This window comes from Camellia sinensis, chromosome 9 (genome assembly GCF_055761805.1).
Source record: "Camellia sinensis isolate YWXY chromosome 9, ASM5576180v1, whole genome shotgun sequence".
Lineage (NCBI taxonomy): Eukaryota > Viridiplantae > Streptophyta > Magnoliopsida > Ericales > Theaceae > Camellia > Camellia sinensis.
Window position 1 is genome coordinate 9,642,714 of NC_138969.1, and position 25,229 is coordinate 9,667,942.

Sequence of the window (25,229 nt, forward strand, 5' to 3'; positions counted from 1 at the left end):
TTGGAATAATACAACAAATATGTATATTGATTGGTCATTGTATATGATGAGTATTTGAATACATGAGTGCCGAATCCCGCGAATGAAATTTTCGTAAAATGGCAATTCGAAAATAATTATACATGGGAGTCGAATCCCGCGGATAAAATTTCCATAAAATGGAAATTCGAAAATATCTATACATGGGTGCCGAGTCCCGCGGATAAAATTTCCGTAAAATGGCCACAAGAAAATAATTACACATGGGTGTCGAATCCCGCGGACGCAATTTCCGTGAAATGGCAGTTTGAAGTATTGTTGGCATGAGATATAGTCTCATTTAAGTTGTTTGGCCAGGTTCTGAGCCATGCTTACAAGTTGAGAATTGGTCAAGTAAAAGATTATGGAACTGGATTGTACTGTATGTTGGTTTTTATGAGTTAAACATTTATCAAGTGCTAATGTTTTAGTTATTGCTCATACTATGTTTAGCATATCTCTACTGGGCATTGGCTCACCCTATTTGGGACATCATTTTCAGGTGCAGATGACATGCCACCTCCAAGGACGTATCTTGGGAGGCTTAATGGCTAAGAGACCTTTTTGATTACTTTTTGTATTACATGTATATCAAGCTAAGGGCTTATTTTGTGTAGAGTTAGTACTCTCTTTTTTGTAACCAAGTATTGACTTGGAAAGTTGTAAGCCCGTAGGGCATTTACTTTTGTTGTCAACATGTAATACATTCTGTAAGAATACTCTGATTTATGAAATGTAATATCTCTTTCTTGTATCATGGATGTCTGTTTTTGGGTTTTTTTTTAGGCGTTACAAATTCAATAAAAAAAATATTAAGGGTTGAAGCTTCTCTTAATTGAAATTATAATGAAATAACATCTTGAAATATTGAAAGGTTAAGTAGTTGGTTGGTTGAAATGTGTAATTTGATTAATTCTCTTCTCATATTTATATAAAAATTGACACCTATGACCATATCATTATAAGTCGGATTATGAAAAGTTTTTTAAGGTGTCAATCATTTTTTATTTGTAAATATTCTACCTATCAAAAAGAAAAAATAAAAGAAAAAAAAATGTGTAGCTTTTTGGTTATGTGATGTTTCAATTTAAAAAATTAAAAAGTACAAAAAAAAAAATAGATTGGATTTTTTTGAGATAAAAGAAGCCATCTAATTCCTTTATATACTATTTTAAGATGGACTGTTTTTATCACATAAAGAAATATAAATTATATTTAGAGATTATTCATATATATTATGTTATTATATACAAATATAACAGTAACAAATTAATTAATATATATGAAAAGTTATATTAAGCTTTCATTTTTCAATTAATTGAATTATGATGAACAAACTAGCAAATAGCAGTAATGGTATAATAGGATAGAAAGAGGATAAAAATAAAAAACACAATGATATTTAAAAGTTTTAAATTTATTTAGTTATACAAAAATCTAAGGGTAAACTACCAATAGGTTCTAATAGTTGGATTTAATTCTCATCAAGTCTTATTGAAAATAAGTCTTGGTAAAATTATCGTTAAAAATAATTTTTTTTGACAAATTTTTATATATGTCGCTAAAAATTGACAATTAGTGACTTTTTTTTGTCATGATTTTTATAAATTGTCTTTAAAACTTACAATTAGTGACATTTTTTCGTGACAAATTTTTTTCATAGAACCTATTAGACAATAAGTCCACTTATTAAGACTTACACGTAAGTATCCCAAAATCTAATGTTGTAGTACAATCTTGAATTCGCAATAAATTTTCACATTTTTTATAAAATAAAATGGCAATAAAAAATAAAAAATTTGATACCTATTTTTTTATTTCAATTTTACGATTTTTGTTGAAAAAAACAAATCTGATCAAAATCTTTGGCACAGAATGGGCATAAATACTTCGATTGTAACCATCATCACCAATAATTCTTCTCCATCATATAAACCTGCAAACAAACACATAAATCTCACTAAAGCTGAAACTAAAACCAAACCAACAACAGAAAAAGAGAATTACACGGAAAAAAAAAATAAAATTAAAAAACAAATAAATTTATGAAGTGGTGGGATATTACCCCTAACAACTTACACCTTGCCCCGCTTAATCCGTTAGCTCCTCCGTCAATGCCCGCAAAATCTAGGAGTTGGGATGACTAATCAGATTATTCTTTTAAATAAGACTTGAAAATTGTATTATGATTTGTCCCATGAAGTGATTTTAAATTTTGATGGATATACATAAAAAAAAAAAAAAAAGATAATTATATTATTAAATCATAATTTAAATTTAGATATTGTCATATTTTTTTGAGATCTTTATATGAATTCTTATCTTCTTTATTTTTGTGTGGTTTCTATTTGTTTTTTTTTTCTTTTTAATTTATTTAAGATGGAGTTGTGGGTTTTTATTTTTTTTAATTTAATTTATTTATGGTTTCTATTTGTTTTTAATTATTATTATTTAGGTAAGTTATGGTGTGAGTTAAATATGTGATACACATATAAGTTTTATTGATTTAAAGTATAATGGTGTAAGATATTGTCAAATTAGATTTGTTTGGATAGACTTTAGAGATTTTTAAAATTTAAAATTGGATATTGAGAGGAAAAAGAAAGATTTTAACTAAATAAATAAAAATTATATTTATTAATTTTATCTGTTTGTGTATTTTCTTTTTATTTTATTTTTTTGGGCTATGTTATAATATAATATATAAGATATAGATAGATATCTATAATTTTTATGAAAAATATTATCTAATTTTTTGAGAGAGAGAAAATGAAGGCAAGTTTTAATATTTTCTTTTGGAAATCGATGAGAGAAATTAGAATGGGGAGATTATGAAATATTTTTGTTATCATTTCATTTGAAATCCATAAATTAAGAGATAATTACTATTTCCAAAATAATTAAATAGGTATAGGGGAAGTTGAAAATGATATGTATGGGAGAAGTTAATAAGTACTGAGATTTTTATTTTTTTTAAATCAAAAAATTAGGAAATTAAGATTGAGAAACCCCCTTTTTCTTATATAAGATATAGATAATATATAGATATAGATGTTTATATTTGTTTTAGATATTTTTTTAATATACAAATTATTTTTTAGATTTTTTATAAAAAATAATTTAACAATCTAATCACTAACCATAGTGTATGGGAGAAGTTGAAAAGAGTGCTGCAATAATTATGAAAAAAGTCAAAAGGGCTTGTGAGTTGAGAGAAATTAATAAATGCTAAAGTTATTTTTATTTTTTTAATCAAAAAATTAGAAAATTAAGATTGAGATATTGAAGTTCGCACAAGACTTGTGGGTTAGAAATCTCATTTTCTTTATATAATACTAGCCTATCACCCGTGCCATGCACGGGATAATTATAGATATTTATATTTATTTTAGATTTTTTTTAATATATAAATTATGTTTTTTGAGATTTTTTATAAAAATAATTTAACAATCTTATCACTAGTCATAGTGCATGTGAGAAGCTGAAAAAGGTAGTGCAGTAACTATACACGGATTGTATCTATAATTATTTGTATAAGGGGATTTTAATTGCTGATCGGGAAATTTTGACCAAATCAATAAATGCAGACATGTGGAAAGACATGTGGATTGAAAAAAGTTAATAAATGCTGATCAGGGGATTTTGACAAAATCAATAAATGCTGAATTTTTTTTTTAAAATAAAAAATAAATAATTTAGAAAATTTATATTGGGATATTAAAGCTCTCACAAGCCTTGGGGTTAAAAACCCCATTTTGCTTAATATATAATATAGATAGCCTATCACCCGTGCTATGCACGGGATAATTATAGATATTTATATTTGTTTAATTTTTTTTTTAATATATAAATTATGTTTTTTAACATTTTTTATAAAAATAATTTAACAATCTTATCACTAACCATAGTATACAGGAGAAATTAAAAAGGCTACTTCAGTAACTATGCACGGGCTATATCTATAATTATTTGTATAAGAGGATTTTAAATGCTAATCAAGGATTTTGACCAAATCAATAAATGTAAGCATATGAATTGGAAAAAGTTAATAAATGATTAACAGGGAATTTTGACCAAATCAATAAATGATGAAGTTTTTTTTTTTAAATCAAAAATTTAGAAAATTAAGATTAAGAGATTGGAGCTCCCACAAGGCTTGGGGTTTAAAAACCCCCTTTTCCTTAATATATTTACAATTAACTATATATGTGAATTGCGATTTTTAAATGTCTTTTTTTTTTTTTAAATGTCTTCTTTTTTTCCTTTTTTATATTGTATTAAATTTTAATATTTTGATAATAATCATATGTGTTGAACTTTTCAAGGAATTAAATGTCTTCTTTTTTTATTATATTATATTAAAATTTAATATTTTGATAATAATCATATGTGTTGGACTTTTCAAGAAATTTTTTTATGTTTGTTTTTAATGCATTAATATTTTAATAATAATCATATGTGTTGGGACTTTCAAGGAATTCATGTGTTGGATTTCAAAGAATTTTTTTATGCTTGTTTTTAATACATTAAAGTGTTATTATGAGAGTAAGACTTAGGGGTTGGGAGAAGTTAATAAATGCTAAAGTTTTTTTTTTTAAATCAAAAAATCAGGAAATTTAGATTTGGAGATTGGAGCTCCCACAAGACTTGGGGTTAAAAATCTCATTTTGCTTAATATATAGTATAGACTAGCATATCACCCATGCTATGCACGGATTGTGTTTACAATTATCTATACTAGCCTATCACCTGTGCTATTCACGGGATAATTATAGATATTTATATTTGTTTTAAAAAAAATTTAATATATAAATTATGTTCTTTAAGATTTTTTATAAAAATAATTTAACAATCTTATCACTAACTATAGTGTGAGAAAAGTTGAAAAGGGTACTGCAGTAATTATGCACAGATTGTATCTATAATTATTTGTATGAGGGGATTTTAAATGTTAATCAGGAGATTTTGACTAAATCAATAAATGCAGGCATGTGGATTGAAAAAAGTTAAAAAAAATGCTGATCAGGGAATTTTGACCAAATAAATAAATGTTGAGTTTTTTTTTTAATAAAAAATTTAGAAAATTCAGATTGGGATATTAAAACTCCCACAGGCCTTGGGGTTAAAAACCCCATTGAGTGTTTATGTTTATCTAACTTCAATCATATTAAAAAATCTATACTATATATTAAGCAAAAGGAGGTTTTTAACCCCAAGGCTTGTGGAAGCTCCAATCTCCTAATCCTAATTTTCTAAATTTTTGATTTAAAAAAAAAATCTCAGCATTTATTGACTTCTCCCAACCCACAATCCCTTTTGACTTCTCTCATAATTATTGCAATACCCTTTTCAATTTCTCCCATACACTATGGTTACACACAAAAATAAAAAAAATAAAAAGATAAGAATTTAGCTATAGATCTCAAAAAGATATAACACCTAAATTTGAATTATGATTTAATAATATAATTATGTATTTTTTATTATGTATATCTATCAAAATTTTAAATTACTTAATGGGACAAATTAATCGATTTTTCAAAATTATTGATTTTTAATTTACAAAATAGATTAAAAAAACTATTGACTGATTTATTTATTTAATAACAAAAATATTTCATAATCACTCCCTCCTAATCTCTCTCACAAATTTTCAAAAAAAAATATTAAAACTTGCATTTCTTTTCTCTTCCCCAAAAAATCAGATAATATTTTTTATTAAAGTTGTAGATATCTACCTATATTTTATATATTACATTATAACATAACAAAAAAAACTAAAAAAATAAAAAAAAAATCTTTAAAGTTTATCTAAATAAACTTTAAATAAATAAAACTCACATATCTATCACATATCTAACTCACATCATAATTTACCTAAATAATAATAATTAAAAACAATGGAAACCACTGATAAATTAAATTTAAAAAAAAAGATACCCACAACTCCATCTTAAATAAATTGAAAAAAAAATACCCGAATAGAAACCACACAAAAATAAAAATAAAAATAAAAATAAAAAGATATATCTATCTATCTATCTATATCTATACTATATATTAAGCAAAGGGGGGTTTTTAACCCCAAACATTGTGGGAGTTCCAATCTCCCAATCTAAATTTTTTGATTTTTTGATTTTAAAAAAAAAAAATCTTAACATTTGTTAACTTCTCCCAACTTCCAAGTCTTACCCTCATAATAACACTTTAATGCATTAAGAACAAGTATAAAAAAAAGTTCTTTGAAATCCAACACATATGAATTCCTTGAAAAGTCCAAACACATATGATTATTATTCTTCATAATAACACTTTAATGCATTAAAAACAAATATAAAAAAAATTCTTGAAAAGTCCAACACATATGATTATTATCAAAATATTAAACTTTAATATAATATAAAAAAGGGAAAAAAAATACATTTAAAATAAAATAAAAAAGAAAACATTTAAAAATCACAATTCACATATATAGATAATTGTAAACACAATCCGTGCATAGCACGGGTGATATGCTAGTTAAATTATAAATAAAAGGAGATAACTTCAATCATACAAATCACATTTTTTTTAATGCTATCTAACTACAATCACATTTTTCTCATAATAAAAAAATAATTCAAAAAAATGACCATTAAAATAGTAAATAAAAAGATTATTTAGTAGCATTAAACAAACGACAATCACATTTTTCTTTTTGTGAGTGTTTATATTTATCTAACTTCAATCATATTAAAAAAATTAAATTATAAACAAAATGAGATAACTTTAATAATACAAATCACAATTTTTTTAATGCTATCTAACTACAATAATATTTTTCTCATAATAAAAAAATAATAATTGAAAAAAAGAACCATTAAAATAGTAAATAAAAATATTATTTATAACCATTGAACAAATTACAATCACATTTTTTTTTTTGTAAGTTAACTTCAATCATATTAAAAAATAAAATTATAAACAAAATGAGATAACTTTAATCATACAAATCACAATTTTTTTAATGCTATCTAATCATCATCAATAATTAAAAAAATCAATCACAAATTAAGTCAATTGATAATTAAAAAACACAATAATTTATTTTTCAAAAAACATAGTGAGTTAAAAAGATCAATTATAATTTTTTTTGGGTCAAAATACAATCTAATCATCATCAATAATTGGTACATTATGTGACCCTAATGAGTACAATCCATTTTGTTTTTCAAAAAGCACAGTGAGTAAAAAATCAAATCACAAATTAAGTGAATTGATAGTTAAAAACACACAATAATTTTTTTTCAAAAAACACAGTGAGTTAAAAAAATCAATTATAATTTTTTTTTTCAAAATACAATCTAATCATTATCAATAATTGGTATTTTAAAAATCAAATCAGAAAAAAATCAAATCAAATCACAAATATTTTTATGCTATCTAACTACAATCATATTTTTTTCATAAATAATTGTAAAGAAAAACCATTAAAACAGTAAATAAAAGATTAAATCATATTTAAAAAAAAAATCATTGAACGAACTACAATTACATCACATTTTTTCCTTATTAAAATAAATAAATAAATGAAAAAAAGAACCATTGACTAACTACAATCACATTAAAAAAAAATAACCATTGAACTAACTACAATCACTTTTTTTTCTTCGTGAGTTTTTATGTTTATCTAGTTTCAATCATATTAAAAATAAAATTGAAATAGTAAATAAAAAGATTAAATAACATTAAAAAAAAATTGAACTAACTACAACAATCATATTAAAAAAAAGAACCATTGAACAAACTACAATCACATCATATTACAATACAATCACATTTTTTTCTTTGTGAGTGTTTATGTTTATTTAACTTCAATCATATTAAAAATAAAATTAAAATAGTAAATAAAAAGATTAAATAACATTAAAAAAAAACCATTGAACTAACTACAACAATCATATTAAAAAAAAGAGTCATTGAACAAAGTACAATCACATCACATTTTTTCCATAATAAAATAAATAAATAAATAAATAAATAAAGAACTATTAAACTAATTACAATCACATTTCAAAAAAAAAAAAAGAATCATTCAACTAATTATAATCACATTTTTCTCTTTGTGAGGGTTTATATTTATCTAACTTCAAACATATTAAAAAATCAAATTATAATTTTTTATCCGCTAGAAAAATCACAAATATTTTTATGCGCTATCTAAGTACAATATTAAAACAGTAAACAAAAGGAAAAGTTAAGAAGGAGAAAACAAAAAGAAGACTTACTGTTTGCATACGTGGTCACTGAAGTTGAAAGTGTAGAAGTGAAAAGTCAAGAAGGAGAAAACAAAAAAGAGACTCATTGTTTGCAATAGGTATGTGAGAAGTTAAAAAGAGTGTGTGTGTTGGAGAAGTTAAAAAGATTTCGAAGAATTTAATAAGTGCGACGTTTTTTTAAAAAAATAAAAAAATTAAAAAATTAAGGTTCAGATATTGGAACTCTCACAAAATTTGTAGATTAGAGATAGATATAAATAAATAGGTAAATATAGATATAAATATTTATATTTGTTTTAAATTTTTTTTAATACAAATTATTTATTTTGGAAAAGGTACTGCAGTAATTATGAGAGAAGTCAAAAAGTCTTGTGGATTGAGAGAAGTTAATAAATGCTGAGGTTAATTTTAAAAAAAAAAAAAAAACAAAAAATTAAAAAATTAAGATTAATATATTGGAACTCCCACAAGTCTTGAGAGTTAAAAACTCCCTTTTCCTTAATATAATACTAGTGGTAAACCCGAGCTATGCACGGGATTGGTTTAATAATGTGTAAATTTTTTAATAGCGCATTAATTTCTAAATTTACTCATAAAATTATAATCATAATGCATAGAGATCATCTTTTCAAATTTCTTAAGTGAAGACAATATTTCAAAGCAAATATTCATAAAATATTTAAATCATCCAATTGAGTTGTTTTTCTTAAAACAATAAACTTGATTTCTAACTAATGAAATAATATATATTAACAATAAATAAGATGTTTCTCAATAAACTTAATGTCTAAAACATATATATGCTAAAAAAACTAATAATAAACTAAATGTCATAAATTAAATCTATCTATATTTGATAAATTAAAACTCAATAGATGTCGGTCATCATGTCTAAATGTTCCAAAAAGTACCTGTAAAATAAAAAAGTGTTAACATTTTTTTGTTATCATTTTTTACATACAAACAACCTTAAAAAAAAAAAAAATAGATATATTACCTTATGAGGAGTGATGATTTAATTGTCCTCATTTTTGGGTTGTTGCTTCACTTCATTCTCTTCAACACAATTATTTTGTTGTTGCTGCTGCTGCTGTTCTTCCACTTTAATATTTTCATTACCAATGCATTGCTCCACTTCATCCAATGCTTGTAAACAAATCATATCATTTTCAATTTCCTCCAACATAACTATCAATGCTCTCATGTCTGAAAGTCCTTTTTAATTTTTTTATGAATTTCTTGAATAGGCCATGAGGTTGGAAGTGTGTTAACTATAGCATGAACTAATATTGCAATGTGGGGCTGGAAACCTTTTTTCCTAAGCTTATAAAACACTTGCTCTTTATGTAACATATGCTCTCGTACCGTTAAATTTGGAGTCATCCGCGCTTGCTCAAGTTCAATCCATAAAGGATGAACATCACGCTCCTCCTCCATTAAAGCATCCATTAAGTCTGAGGCATCTTTGATTTCATGCTTTTGAAAAATTGTTTCCTTTACTTCATTCCAGCTCGATGGTAAAAGGTCTAATATTGTTTCCACCAATTTTTTTTCACTTATTTTTTGTCCTAATTTTTGCATTGCTCGACATATTTTGATTTTCCAATCAACAAAATTTTCTACCGGTAAACCCTCTTTATGTGGTACAGTTTCAAATTCATTTATGGCATTTTGCATCGCCAAACGATCACTAAGGCGCAAATTTAGAGGAGGCCGCATATTTATCTGCACAATGAATGTAACACATTTAACATACAATTACATAATGTTAGTCAAAGTTGTTTTTAATAATAAACCACATTAATTATTATTTGAGTAAAATTTATGATGATTAAAAAAAGAAGGGTACTTAATTATAAAATAAAATAATTGTATGAATTAAACATAGTATATGTACTGACAATTAAATTAAATATGAACATGTAAATTTCAAATGCAACATATGTTTTCATGTATGAAATTACTTATTTTAAATAATCAATATATGAAGAGAAATAATAAAACAATTGTTTCTAGGAAAATGAAACACATTTGAAACTCTTGAACAAAATTATTGATCAATGCCACTAAAAACTTCTATGTAAACTACATTTTTGGTGACATCATCCGGTATGCCTTGTTTATTAATAATCAACACCTTTAAGCCTGATGGGGAGGTGACACGTGATAGAGCTACATACAGCTGGCCATGAGAGAAGACTGGATTCGGAAGATAAAGGCCCACATTCTTCAAAGTTTGCCCTTGACTCTTATTTATTGTCATAGCGAATGCCAACTTTATTGGAAATTGCCTTCTTTTCATTGTAAAAGGAGCATGATTTTTGGAAGGTGTTAAAACAATACGTGAAAGTAGTACTTTCTCACCAACTCTAGACCCTGTAATAACTCTAGCTTCAATTACTCGATTTCCCATCTTATCAACAATTAATCGAGTGCCATTGCATAATCCCAAAGATTGGTTGACATTTCTTAGAAGCATTATTGGTGTTCCAACTTTCAACTGCAAACAATGATTTGGAAGTCCTGGTAAATTCAAAGAATGCAAAAGTTCAGGAGGGTTCATGTCTTGAACATTGCTCTCACTTTCTGTTGGACACAATTTATCGGCACTGTTAAAAGTTTTCATCTCTCCAGGAAGCATCGAAAGCATAATAGAATTGATTTCATCAACATCACTATTTTTAGGAGCTAAAATGCCTCGTTCTTTTAAGTACGACATATCCTGATATTTATTTATGAAATCAGGATAGGTGGCATCGATTAACTGGTGCAAATCTCTTTCTCCATTTTTTATAACAAATTTTTCTGGTATCTGTATCCAATTAGGTTCATAGCCTTCACTAAATGAGCTTCCCATTATTTTCCCTTCACCAACCAATTTAATCCACTCTGCAAAGTCACATAATTCATGACGCGTATGATTAGAAATATTTTGTGCTGTAACACGCATGTTTCTGGTAAGATGCAAAACTTGACAATGCTCCCAAATTGTTGACTTAGGTAATGAAGCTTCCACTGTTTGTTCACGCCCACCTCTAGGTACGACAGGCAATATTTGTCTAAAGTCACCACCAAGCACAAATAGTTTTCCACCAAAAACCCTATCCTCTGAACAATGTTCTGTATTTTTCAATATGTCCCTAAATGTACAATCAACGGCTTCAAAAGCATGACGACTAACCATTGGTGCTTCATCCCATATAATTAACGACGCCTCTTGAATTAACCTTGCCAAATCTGTCCCTTGATTTATTGAACAACATGATGAGTTATCAGGGTCAAGTGGAATCTTGAAACGGGAATGGGCAGTTCGTCCCCCGAGTAAGAGCAAAGCTGCAATACCTGATGATGCAACAGAAAGAATGATCTTCTTATCGGATCGAAATTTTGCAATTAAAGTGATCCATAAATATGTCTTTCCAGTTCCTCCACTGCCATACACAAAAAATAAGCCCCCATGATGAGTGGAATAAGCTTCCATTATGGTGTTAAACACTTTCAATTGGTCATCATTCAATCCCACATATAAAGATTCAAAAGATTGCATTTCTGAAATGCTATCGTAGTTCAATTCCTCCCTTATGAGCCTATTAGTAACCATTTGACCTGATCGATATGATGGTAGTGGCATTGGAGGAAACTCTTTAAGAGACCTTCCATTCTGATTTAGTATGTGCTCAATTTCAAGCAATCCTAAATTTTTCAATTCACATTCTTCGAGACTTATATTGCCATCCCCAATTTGCCTTTGTACCCTATTTTGTAAATCATCAGTAAGGTCAAACCAATGATTCTCCCACAATTCATATGCATTTGTAACCTCAGAAAACATTAGCATTGAGCAAAACATATTTCGCAGTTGAGCACCTGATGCCCATGTTGAGGCTTCTGTTAAAGCTGCGTCCCATTCATTATCATCGTCAAGTAAGCCAAGTGCAAGGCATGCAGATTTAAATGTTGGGTGCACAATACCATTAACGGTTCTAATATCTTCATAAGATTTTGCACCTCGAACCTTGGTAAGCAGCATACGTAAATAATATCGTTCACCAGAATTAGGATGTGCATAATACAATCTACCTATGCATATTTGTTGTTGCCTCATTTTCCACTTCTTCTGTTTCTGGTTCCATACCCATGAGCTAGGAAACTCTTCATATGTTAATGTATTCGCCTCTACATGATCTCTGTTTGCTTGAAACCACCTTGTAAACATTGTCTCGTGAACCCCCGGCTGATTAATAATTGACGGAATGTTATCTGTGTGTCTAAATAGAATAGATTGTTCCCCAGGTAGATGGTACTGCAACCGTTCAACTGAAGGGTATTGCTTTTGCAATTCAAACTCAAATATACGCCAGCAACATTCAATTGCGGAGATATATCGACAATCTAAGTATTGTTTTACCTCATTAGCCTCTCTATACCGACTTTGTCCATCAATGTTAAGTCGATTAACATTATCTTCAATTACAACCGTTGCACGATCAGGACCTTTATGTATGTACTTATATAAGTACTTGATCAATTTACTGTGTGCACAACGCTCAATATTGATATGGGCATCATACAATACAATAAGATCGCGGTTGTATGGAATAACCCATCTGTTGTCAATTTCAAATCCATTAACCATGTATTTTTTCTTTGTTTCCCTTCGCCTATAGATAGCAAATCCATTTTCATCAATACTCGTTTCACTGCAAAAATTCTTCGGATAATGTTTTGAACATTTTCCATTCACCATACATGGGGCATTAGGATTAGCACTGCCACAGGGACCATGTATCATGCACCTCATCACTGTTTGAAATGCTAATGGATCTTCATCTTTATCAGGAATTTCAGCACAAATTATATCATCAATTTCCTCTGGCGATTTTATCTTGTCATCTGCTGATAATGTCAAGATAATGTGCGAATGCGGTAATCCTCACTTTTGAAATTCAATGACGTGAATATCTATTCAAGAAAAAATAATATTATTTGTTAACTTCAAACTAAATTTAACAAATCTAATTGACCAGTTCAAATAAAAACAAACCTGCAATTATTTTGCCAAAGAATTTTCGATTCTTGAAATATGCCATCAGTTGTTTCAATTTAATTCGAAAAACTCTCGCAAGTATATCCGGTATATCCTCTATGCGTCGATTTGGAATGCGCGCTACCTCCTGTTGAATTTCTAACCAATTTGGGTTACATGTGAATGTGACAAAAAGGTCAGGAAATCCCATCTTTCGACATATTGCGATCACATCTTGGTAATGCTGAACCATATTTCGTGGGCCGCCTGTAAAAGATGATGGCAGTATAAATCTCCTACCAATGGCTGATGCATCACTGTCACCCGCAGTCACAGCATCTTCTAAACCTCTGTACAAATCAGTCCGCAACACATTCTGTTTATGCCTAATGAAGTTTAGTCTATCTTGCTCAATAGCTGCATAACAATCAACAACAAATTGTTGGAACAAACGTCCCCCTTGCAATAGTGTTTTCCCTTCTCCAACTCGAAATTGAAGTCTAAATGCATAAAACTCTCTCATTGACACTCCTTCTCGTTTGTTGTTTGTACCCAGAGTAAAACTTATAGACCTTCTCCATCCATCAGTCCCATAGGGAAAAAGCAATGGATATTGAAGTGGCATGTATGAAGGATGTGTTTCATTAATCCTTTGTAAATGTCCATCTATTTTTCTAACAATTATGTCACGATTTGTAGTGCTTTCAGACCCATCACCAACAATTAATGCAGCAATTTCAGTTGTAGTGGGTCTAGTGTACTGTCTTCCATCCCTCGAACTCAAAATGCGAATATGTAATTCTTGAGCACCATTCTCACGAATCATGTCTCGAGCAGTGCGAAAAATTGAAACATATGGATTGATGACATTCAACATTGACTGTAAACCTTATAATGTGGACATATCAATTCCCGATGTGCCACCACACCTATTCATAGCATCCATTCTATTGCGAATTTCATGCTCAGTGTCATAAATATAGAGTTGTGCAAATTTAGGCCTTGTTCCAGGTTCCGGTAGTAGAGAACCAATTTTATGAAAATTTGCTCCACTAATACGAAAAACATAGGGACCCCTTCCATCTAACACTGACTGATCAATTTTCCCACCCATGGACGTGAAGGATAATAGGGAGTTATATGTCCTTATGTGTTCCCTGAATCTCACATGAGTAAACTGTTGTTGTAAAAATTCAGGAGTTTCTGGCAATAAAGGCAACATCACTTGTCCACTTTGACAACATAGACTAAGTTTTGGTTGACTCAATGGACTATCTCTTACTTTTTCCTCCATCCACATCATTGCTTGACATCTAGAGCATGTTACTGTTCTCCCACCAAAATTTGAGCGGTCTGAAATTTTTCTCCTTCTAGAACGTGTGGTAAATGTACTACCTAAAATTATTTAGATTTAGATTATAATTATGAATTTCTATTGTCTGTAAGAAATTTGAATAGAGTACATAGTTGGCTAAATGTTTATTACCAGGTGGATGTGCTCTGCTTGAAGTTGGTGGTACAATATTAGGAGCTCGCACTTCTGATTCATTTGTATCTAATTCATTAGATATAGGAATCTGAATTCCAACGTGACTAATATCAGGAGCATTGTCATTATTGCAACTCCATGTTTGTCTAAAAGCACCACGTTGCATTCTTTTGAGTCTCAAGATTGTGATCCTCAAATGTCGATTCTCCTTTTCTATTTTCCGAAGGCGATCCTTTAATGTAGGATCATTACGATCATATCGTGTTAAAAGTAATCTTCTTCTTGCCACCAGTCGTGCCAACTTGGAGGAAAGATATTTTCGATATCCATTTTCATATTCTTTATCAACACCTAATATATAATATAAGATCATATTATTATTTTTGTGATTCTTAAAATATTATTGAAAATGTGAAGGTCTCACTAATAAGATTGTAAGAAAATTTGAAATTTAACATTATTGTGTAGAAGTCAATAGATTACCACTATGACGGGCACTGTTTCGTAATCTTTTTAATCGCAAAACGATGGTTCTCAAACGTCGAGCCTCCTTTTCTATATTGAGAAGACGAATCTTCAAGGTTGGATCATTACGATCATAATGCCGTGTCAAAAGCAGTCTTCTTTTGGCTACCAATCGAGCCATCTTGGACTTAAGTCGTGTTTGATTAATTTCTCGATTAAAAATCATATCCATCCTGAAGAGAGTATTAAGTTGAAGCTTATATAACTCATGCTATTAGTTTATAGTATAGATAATGACTTAAGGATGTGTAAAATATGACTTTCTTATAAAAAACATGATAATCTATAATTGTTTGTAGTTAATTTTGCACATTGAAATGGTTAACTCCTACATGATGACATTTACTGTAGAATCCATATAAATAGAATGTATCAAAGATCTAAAATCATGCAAGTTATATATTTATTATATATATCTATATATATATATGATAGTCAGTAATTGTTTCTAGTCATATTAAATTCTACTAAAAAAACCCACAAACATGGTAGTCTATAATTGTTTATAGTTAATTTTGCACATCGAAATCATCAACTCCTACATGATAACATTTGATATGAAATTCATAAAAATAATATGTAACCAAAGATCTAAAAATTTGTAATTCAACTTCAAACCTGGAAATATCAAATGGTTAACCAATTGTTGCTGATTTATCTGGAATTTACCTTAAGTTTGCTTGCCTTATTCTTCAATAGAATTCAAACTGGAATACAAAAGATAAAGAATACAAAATCTCAGTAAGTACCGTTATTTGTTGTAAGTACATAAAAAAATTTAAAAGTCTATTATACAACATGGATCTACTCAGGAGCTAATGTAACTATTTGTAAAGAAATTATAACACAATAGTTTTGTAGTAAGCAAAGATAATGTAATCAAATTATTGTTATACATGGGGAAAAAAACACAAAGGAAAAAAAAGATTTATTTTGATTTATTGTTAGATTTTTTTTTTGAAGATTTTGAAAATTACAAAATAAACACAAAGCGATGTCTTTTTGTGGATGTGTATTTTTTTTATTAATTTATTTAATTGAGATTGGGATTTATTTAATTGATTTAAGTTATAGATATTACTAAATTTTATGTGATAGACATCTCATTCAATGAATTGTGAGTGTTGGATATGCATGAGTATATTGTAGGAATAAAAATTATGGGTTTCTTTTTCTTTTTTTTAAAAAAAAAATAACGTGATAGACATTGAATATTTTTAGTTTGTATATATGTTTTTAATTTATTTAAGTTACAGATATTTGAGCTCTTTTTTTTAAATAACGTGATAAACATTGAAAAAAATAGTTCATAAAGACAAAATAGATTGTGAGTGTTGGATATGCATGAGTATATTGTAGGAATAAAAATTATGTGTTTCTTTTTCTTTTCTTTTTTTAAAAAATAACGTGATAGACATTGAATATTTTTAGTTTGTATATATGTTTTTAATTTATTTAAGTTACAGATATTTGAGCTCTTTTTTTTAAATAACGTGATAAACATTGAAAAAAATAGTTCATAAAGACAAAATAGATTGTGAGTGTTGGATATGCATGAGTATATTGTAGGAATAAAAATTATGGGTTTCTTTTTCTTTTTTTTTAAAAAAAATAACGTGATAGACATTGAATATTTTTAGTTTGTATATATGTTTTTAATTTATTTAAGTTACAGATATTTGAGCTCTTTTTTTTAAATAACGTGATAAACATTGAAAAAAATAGTTCATAAAGACAAAATAGATTGTGAGTGTTGGATATGCATGAGTATATTGTAGGAATAAAAATTATGGGTTTCTTTTTCTTTGTTTTTTAAAAAAAATAACGTGATAGACATTGAATATTTTTAGTTTGTATATATGTTTTTAATTTATTTAAGTTACAGATATTTGAGCTTTTTTTTTAAATAACGTGATAAACATTGAAAAAAATAGTTCATAAAGACGAAATAGATTAAAATAATTAATAAAGATTTTTTTTACATCTAATTCATAATCTTTTTTTTTTCTCCCTCATAACTCAAATCAACTATAAAAATTAAAAAAATTAAAAATTCAACTATCATTTCAAACATAAATTTTTTAATCAAATTAAAATAATTAAAAAATTAACTAAAATAATTTATTTCCAAAAAAAATACTGGGTGTTTTTTGACTTTTTAATATTAGGCAGAAAATTTAGGGGGTGTGGTTTTGGTAAAAGCATCCAGTTTTCCTTGCAATTTTCTCAATAAATAAATATATATATATATATATATATATATCTATACTATATATCCTTGTGAACTGTATATAAGAAAAAAAAGTAACAAATTTGTTTGGATAGTTTTTTTTTTATTTTTTTCGTTGACAACTTGATTTGTTTGAGGTGGGAGGGTAAACAGATTTGTTTACAAAATCTCAAATGCTTGAAGAAAAAAATAAATTATTAAAACAAAAGAAAAAGAGAAATCAAGACTTGCCTTCAATGGCGGACTGCTGGGTTCACTGCTCATGAATGAAGTTGATGACATAATGGTTTAAAAAATAGTGAATGAATAGCAGCTACAACTATACAATATTCACCAATAACGAAAAGTACATGATTATATTGACGTGCAAAAGAATCAAAAATTTAAAATAAACCATTGTTACCTTTTACAATGGACGAAGAAACTCTCTGTGACTAAAAGAATCTGTCACTATCCTACGTAATCCACACCTATCCTGAAACATGAAGGCTTTATGAAAATCAAAACAACAAAAACAAAGAAAAATAAGACAGAAAGAAAGTTCTGCAAAGAATGAAAAAGCAACGGTAACAAATTTTACCTTTTAAAAACAATGCAAATTATTAAAACAAAATAAAAAGAGAAATCAAGACTTGCCTTCAATGGCGGACTGTTGGGTTCACTGCTCATGAATGAAGTTGATGAAATAATGGTTTAAGGGGATATGGATAGATGGGTGGTTTTTTTTTTTAATATATCAATCTGTTGTAGGATAGTGAGAGAGTGGGTGTTTGAGGATATGAGAGATTTGTTTGAGGTGAGAGAGTAATAGATTTGTTTGGATATTTTTATTTATTTATTCCTTTTCCGTTGACAGCAATTCTCAACATTATCAATAGTCTCCTTCATAGCTTCTTCTTTTTTCTCATAATAATAATAATAATAATACAGCAATTTAACTCCCGGAGTATGTGCAATCGGGATTTTGATTTTGTTTATTACATAGTTAGAGTGTACGTATATTCATCTATACTATATTTTAATGTATAAAATTGTAATATATTATTAGAATTTAAAATTTATAGTTAATTTAAAAAATTTCATAACTACTTTTAAATTTAAAAACAAAAATAAAGTAATTGATTTGTTTGAGGTGGGAGAGTAATAGATTTGTTTGGATAGGTTTTATATTTTTTTTTATTGACAGTTTTTTATGGATAGGAGTTGTGGGTAGTGGAAGAGTGGGAGTGAAACTCTTTGAGATTTGTTTGGATAGGTTTTGTATTTTTTTTGTTGACAATTTTTTATGGATAGGAGTTGTGGGTAGTGGGAGAGTGGGAGTGAGATTTGTTTGAGGTGGGAGAGTAATAGATTTGTTTGGATATTTTTATTTATTTATTTTTTTTCCGTTGACAGCAATTCTCAACATTATCAATAGTCTCCTTCATAGCTTCTTCTTTTTTCTCGTATCTATTTTCAAATAATAATAATAATAATAATAATAATAATAATAATAATAATAATAATAATAATACGGCAATTTAACTCCCGGAGTATGTGCAATCGGGATTTTGATTTTGTTTATTACATAGTTAGAGTGTACGTATATTCATTTTAATGTATAAAATTGTAATATATTATTAGAATTTAAAATTTATAGTTAATTTAAAATTTTTCATAACTACTTTTAAATTTAAAAACAAAAATAAAGTAATTGATTTGTTTGAGGTGGGAGAGTAATAGATTTGTTTGGATAGATTTTGTATTTTTTTTTTTTTTTTTTGACAGTTTTTTATGGATAGGAGTTGTGGGTAGTGGGAGAGTGGGAGTGAAACTCTTTGAGATTTGTTTGGATAGGTTTTGTATTTTTTTTGTTGACAGTTTTTTATGGCTAGGAGTTGTGGGTAGTGGGAGAGTGGGAGTGAAACTCTTTGAGAGAGCTTTTGTTGTTAAGAGAGTCTTTGAGAGGGAGTGAAAAGAGCTATCAACTTAAAAGAGAGGTGCCACGTATTTTATAAATTTATGAGAATTTTAGGATGATATTTTGAAGGCTTCTAAAAGAGCACTACATTCTAATATATATATATAGTATAGATAGATATATATATATATATAGATAGATTGGCTAACAGTCCAACGCATTGACTGTTTTGTGGTAGAGGTCTAAGCTTGAATCTTTGTTATAATGACACAAACACAACACTTCTTGGATAACTTCGAACATATGGTTAGAAGAATAATTTTTGATATATTTCTCTTTTTACATTTATATTTTGTATTAAAAACTTTAAAATACCATAACTCTAACTATATAAAACAGTTTTTTAAATAAAATTTATATTTTAAATTCGTCTTTTCGAGATCTTTAAAATAATATCCACGTTAACTATGAAATTTTGAAAGAAAAAATAGGCTTGTCTTAAAAAGACTTGGAAGAATTTAATAAGGGCTAAATTTTTCTTTTTTTCAAAAAAAATTAAAAAATTAAGGTTCAGATATTAAAACTCCCACAAAACTTGTGGGTTAGAGATAGATATAAATAAATAGATAGATATAGATATAGATATAGATATAGATATAGATATTTATATTTGTTTAAAAAAAATTTAATATACAAATTATTTGTTTTGGAAAAGGTACTGCAGTACTTATGAGAGAAGTCAAAAAGTCTTGTGGGTTGAGAGAAGTTAATAAATGCTGTGGTTAATTTTTTTATAAAAAAAAAAAAAATAAGAAAATTAGGATTGGCATATTGGAGCTCCCACAAAGCTTGTGAGTTAGAAACCTCCTTTTGCTTAATATATAGTATAGATATGTGAATTGTGATTTTTAAATTGTTTTTTTTAAATGTCCTTTTTTTTCCTTTTTTATATTATATTAAAGTTTAATATTTTGATAATAATCATATGTGTTGAACTTTTCAAGGAATTAAATGTCTTTTTTTTTTATTATATTATATTAAAGTTTAATATTTTGATAATAATCATATGTGTTGGACTTTCAAGAAATTTTTTTTATGTCTGTTCTTAATGCGTTAAAGTGTTATTATGAGAGATAATAATCATATGTGTTGAGACTTTCAAAGAATTTTTTATGCTTGTTCTTAATGTATTAAAGTATTATTATGGGGGTAAGACTTGAGAGTTGAGAAAAGGTAATAAATACTAAGAATTTTTTTTTTTTAAATCAAAAAATCAGAAAATTTAGATTGGGAGATTAAAACTCCCACAAGACTTGAAATTAAAAACCTCCTTTTACTTAATATAAAGTATAGATATATATATATATATATATATATATAGAAAGATTATATATAATATATGTTGTTTTCATTAATAAAGTTTTTTTTTTTTTACTGATAAAAAAAAAAAAAATCTTTCTACCTTCCCCAAAATTTCAACATAGTATTGAGACCGGTTGTTTTCATGAATTAGTCGTCCAAAACAAAAACAAAAAAATTATAAAAAAAAATAACAATTAGAAGATTCAAGTTTGCCTTGTGACAAAAAAAAAATGGTTTTTAACAAAAAAATTTTAAAAATATTGCTAATAAATTCGGGACAAAATATTTTTGAACCAAATTATTTTGACATAAAAATTTTGATCCTAAAAGGATAGTAATTCATCACTAAATATTTAATTTTGTCTCTAAAAATACAATAATAGCACTTTTCATATTAAAAATATTTCACTCCTAAAAAATAATTTTATTCCTTAGTTTTATCTCTAAAACCTTAATTTATTATGTACGGGGAGCAAATATTCAGGCAAACCCGTATTCCTTTCTTCCAAGCTCCTGTCTGTCCGATCGACCTGCGAGCACAACGGCGGTGAGCTACCCGGCGGTGTGTGGCCGGAAAACCCCTCCGACGATCAAGTTAGCACACACACACAGGGATAAAGAGAGAGGAGAGAGTTGAGTGTAAGTGTATAAATCTCACCAAATGTTTATCTGTCTCAGCATAGGGGGCGCAGACTCGCTTATATACCTTCTGCACCCCAAATCTACTCTCATTAGTCTCTCGACACATGGTGCTGCTATCCCATCTGTCAGCACAAATCTAGCTGAACATCACCTAACTGCCAGCCCACACCACTGGGAGCTCGGCAGCCGGGCTGCAGCATCTCGGCTGTCAATGGCCGTGCTGCGCAACTCGCCAAAGCGCTCCGCTCGCCAAGCTCAATGACGACCGAGCTCGGTTGCATTCCAACTTAGCCAAGCTCGGGACAAGTCATGCTGGTTAGCCGTCGGCCTTCCTGCCGAGCTAACGCATGAACCGTGGAACCCAGTGAAGCAGCGAACATCTCTACCGAACCTCACTTGACTGCTAGTACGACATCAATTATGCAACTATGCCATTACCGAGCAATTATGCCATTACCGAGCAAGTAGCTCGGTTTCACAGCAACTGTGCCATTACAGAGCGAAAATCCTTTCTGGATGGGCCAGGGCTGCCACGGCCCAAATGTGTTCGGCCCACAATTTGTTCGGCCCTTACCACGGCCCAATCCAAATCATAAATCTCCCTCTCAATTGCCCCTTAATTCCGTCCGCGCAAGCGTGACTGGGATTACCTGTTCTGACCGGGGTAACTCTTTCTCGGTCCTTAGTTCGCAAGATGGTGACCGGGCTAGTTGACATACATGTCTTCAGAACCTGCTCGATCGACGCCTCGATTTTCCATCCCGTCTCTTCAGTACTGACGCCGCCATCAATAGGGACACGTGTCGTGCCTGGATTGGCCTTGAACAGCCAACCATCACGTCCCTTCACATTCAAATTTGGGCGGCTTTTTTACCTCTATAAAAATGTTATATCCTCCTTCATACTCCTCTTTACTGACCTTCCTTCGTCCTCGTCGATTCAGAGCTCCTGTACCTTTTACAAGCTTCGTTCCTGCCCTCCCTTGCGTTCGTGATCGAAGAACAAGCTCCTGCCCTCAACTGGTAAGTCCTTCGAATCCTTTTTTGATTACTTTTTCGCTTTATACTTCATATTTTAGGGCATAAATCATAGATTTTAGGGTATAGGCCCCCAAAACCTTCCCTAACCCTTCGTTCTCCTTGCTGTTCTTCATTTTCTCTGATAAACACTGAAGATCTGGGGCGAACCGGGCTCCAGGTCTTCCTTTGATCCCAAAAAGCATTAAGACCGAGCAAATTCAAGTTTGCCAAAACCTTAGAAGAAACCGGGGTAGGCAGAGAACTTGGTCGCCCGACCGGGCTAACATCTATTCCGCTTGAGTGACCGAGCTCCTTGCGACCGGGGTGGTCTGGCACTCTTCATGACCGAGCTAAAGTCAAGCACGTTTGCGCGACTGTGCTTCCACTTACACTTGCCATCCTTTTCCTGCAAAGTCCAAGGGGACCACTGACTAATTACCGAGACTCTCAAAGACTGAGCAGCCATTAAACACCACTCTACCAAACCACCTCGGCCGAGCTAAACCAGCCGGCTACACATGGGGCGCTTCCACTTCCTTGTTGACACTCCGGCCGCCTTGGCCGTATTCCGGGAAGAGTATGGTATCCCGGCCGACGTCCACCTAGAGCTGGGCGAAATTGAGACAACCCCTTGGGGCAGATTAGACCAGTGCCCCTTCACCGTGCTATCCATCATTGAAGGAGGCCTCCGCTTTCCGGTCAACCCACTGATGACCGAATTCTTGTGCCGTACCGGGCTAGCACCCACTCAAGTCTCAACCAACACTTACCGAATAATCAACGAGGTCCACAAGTTGAACAACCGGCTAGGAACCAACTTAGGTTTAGCCGAGATACTCCATCAATACACCCTTGGACACACGGGCGACGGCTTCGCCTATTACTTAAAAATTCGACCGGGCAAAAAAAAAATAGTGACCGGCACCCCAAACAAGGACTTACATGACGACGACTTTTTTTGGGTGTCCGGTAATTATGAAACGACCGAGGTGCCGGGCTGGTATATCAGCAAAAATTTCGGCGAGACATGTAAGCCGTGCTAATTGCTCGGTCGATTTGCTATATTTCATTGCTCTATACTTAACATTTTTCCTTCTTTTCTTTACAGCAATCGATGCTTTGCAAACTAACTACCATTTCCCCAACGAAGCTGCCATCAGAACCGTGTTGCGATACCGCAACCGGGACTGTCACGACTTGCTCGGCTACACCCCAACATACCGGTACTCAGCTCCACGCCGGAGTAAGGTCACAGACTTTCTCCGTGCTCTATCACCTCCTCCAGATCCCACACTGCCAGACGTCCCCTTCATCCGTGTAACCGAGGCAGAAGAAATGGCAAAGAGAAGCCGTATCAAGAACCTACTCACAGCAACCTCCACCGAGATACCGAGCATACTAACCCGCTCTCTTGCTGCCGGTCAATCCAGCGGGGCCGTGGTGGCGTTGGCATCTCCCGCCGCCGGACAAGCAAGCCAAGACGTCCGCCGTGCTGGGAAAAGGCCTCGTGCAGACCCATCTGCCGAGCTGGTTGCGGAGCTCAATACCGAGCAACCTGCCGTCACGATCGACCCAACGCCGCGTGGAAACCACAACTCAAACACCGAGGCAAGGAGATCTTGGCAACAACTTCTGTCAAAGGCGACAAAGAGTATCTGCTCGCCTTTGACCTCACCAAAGCGCTCCTGCTACCAAGCGACATGGTTGGCAGTGACCATGTGCCAGACACCCGGTTGGTGAAGTCGTCGGTCAAATCCATGACCAGGGTAAGAATCTCAAACTTCCCTCAAAATTTCTCAAGTGTTTGTTCGGTTTCCTTTCTAACCAAACTTTCTTCTTGTAGATCATCCAGAAGCAGCACTTGGTCATGGAGCGCATTCACCGACTCCGACAGAAGGCCAATGATTCTGCCAGCCAGGTTGCAAGCCTCCAAACCGAGCTCGGGCGGGCCTAGTCTTCTCTGCAAATCGCAAATGCGGACAACAACAATTTGCTCGGCCAACTTGGTGCCGCCGAGCAGGAAAGAGATGCAATAAAGGCCGAGCTGGAGGCCTTGAAACAGTTAAGGGAGAAGCATCTAGAGGGCACCAATAATGCCGGCTTCAAGGAGGCCGAGGAGAGCTACACAAAGCAAGTTCATGCCACCCAAGATATCTACTTCAAGGCGGGTTGGAAGACTGCTTGTGAACAGCTCGGCCAAGGACTTGGGACCGACATATTTGCCTCTCCTCCAGCTGTCTTCTTGCCGACTTATCTTGTGCCATATGCCAACGATATCTTCAGTGCATTGCAGGCTGAGGCCGAGGAAGGAGGAGAAGAAGAAGCCAAGGATAATGCTCAACAAGAGAACCATCCAGAGCAGCCCGGCACCCAAGACCAAACAGCAACAATCAACCTGGAGCCAACCGGAGACGAATTCACTGACCTTTCTCCCATAGTTTAGTTTTCTTTGTTCTCTTTTTGCCTGAACATGTAACCGGGCTAAGTGCCCCACCTTTTGTACTTATTTTTCTCATCAATGAAAAAACTCAATTTCCTTCAAGTGTTTGTACGGTCTTCAAGTGAAATAGCCTCAACCGAACAAAATACCTCGGCAAGACTAACCAGCTTGAGTAACCGGAGTAAAACATCGCGATTAAAGTCTCATGAAGTTGAATAAATCATCAACTCCTTCGACCGGAATAAAACAACTCGATTTTAATTGCAAAGTTTTGCAAATCATCCACTCCTTCAACCGGAGTAAAACATCTCGGTTGGAAA

General features: G+C 30.9%; 1 protein-coding gene across 1 annotated transcript; it reads right to left on the reverse strand.

Moving 5' to 3' along the window:
* Positions 1-10,321: 10,321 nt before the first annotated feature.
* Positions 10,322-11,135, reverse strand: LOC114305630 (uncharacterized). The gene has a single exon (XM_082888603.1). The coding sequence runs from the start codon at positions 11,131-11,133 to the stop codon at positions 10,327-10,329; it is 807 nt and encodes a 268-aa protein (XP_082744729.1). The 5' UTR covers positions 11,134-11,135; the 3' UTR covers positions 10,322-10,326.
* Positions 11,136-25,229: the final 14,094 nt, after the last annotated feature.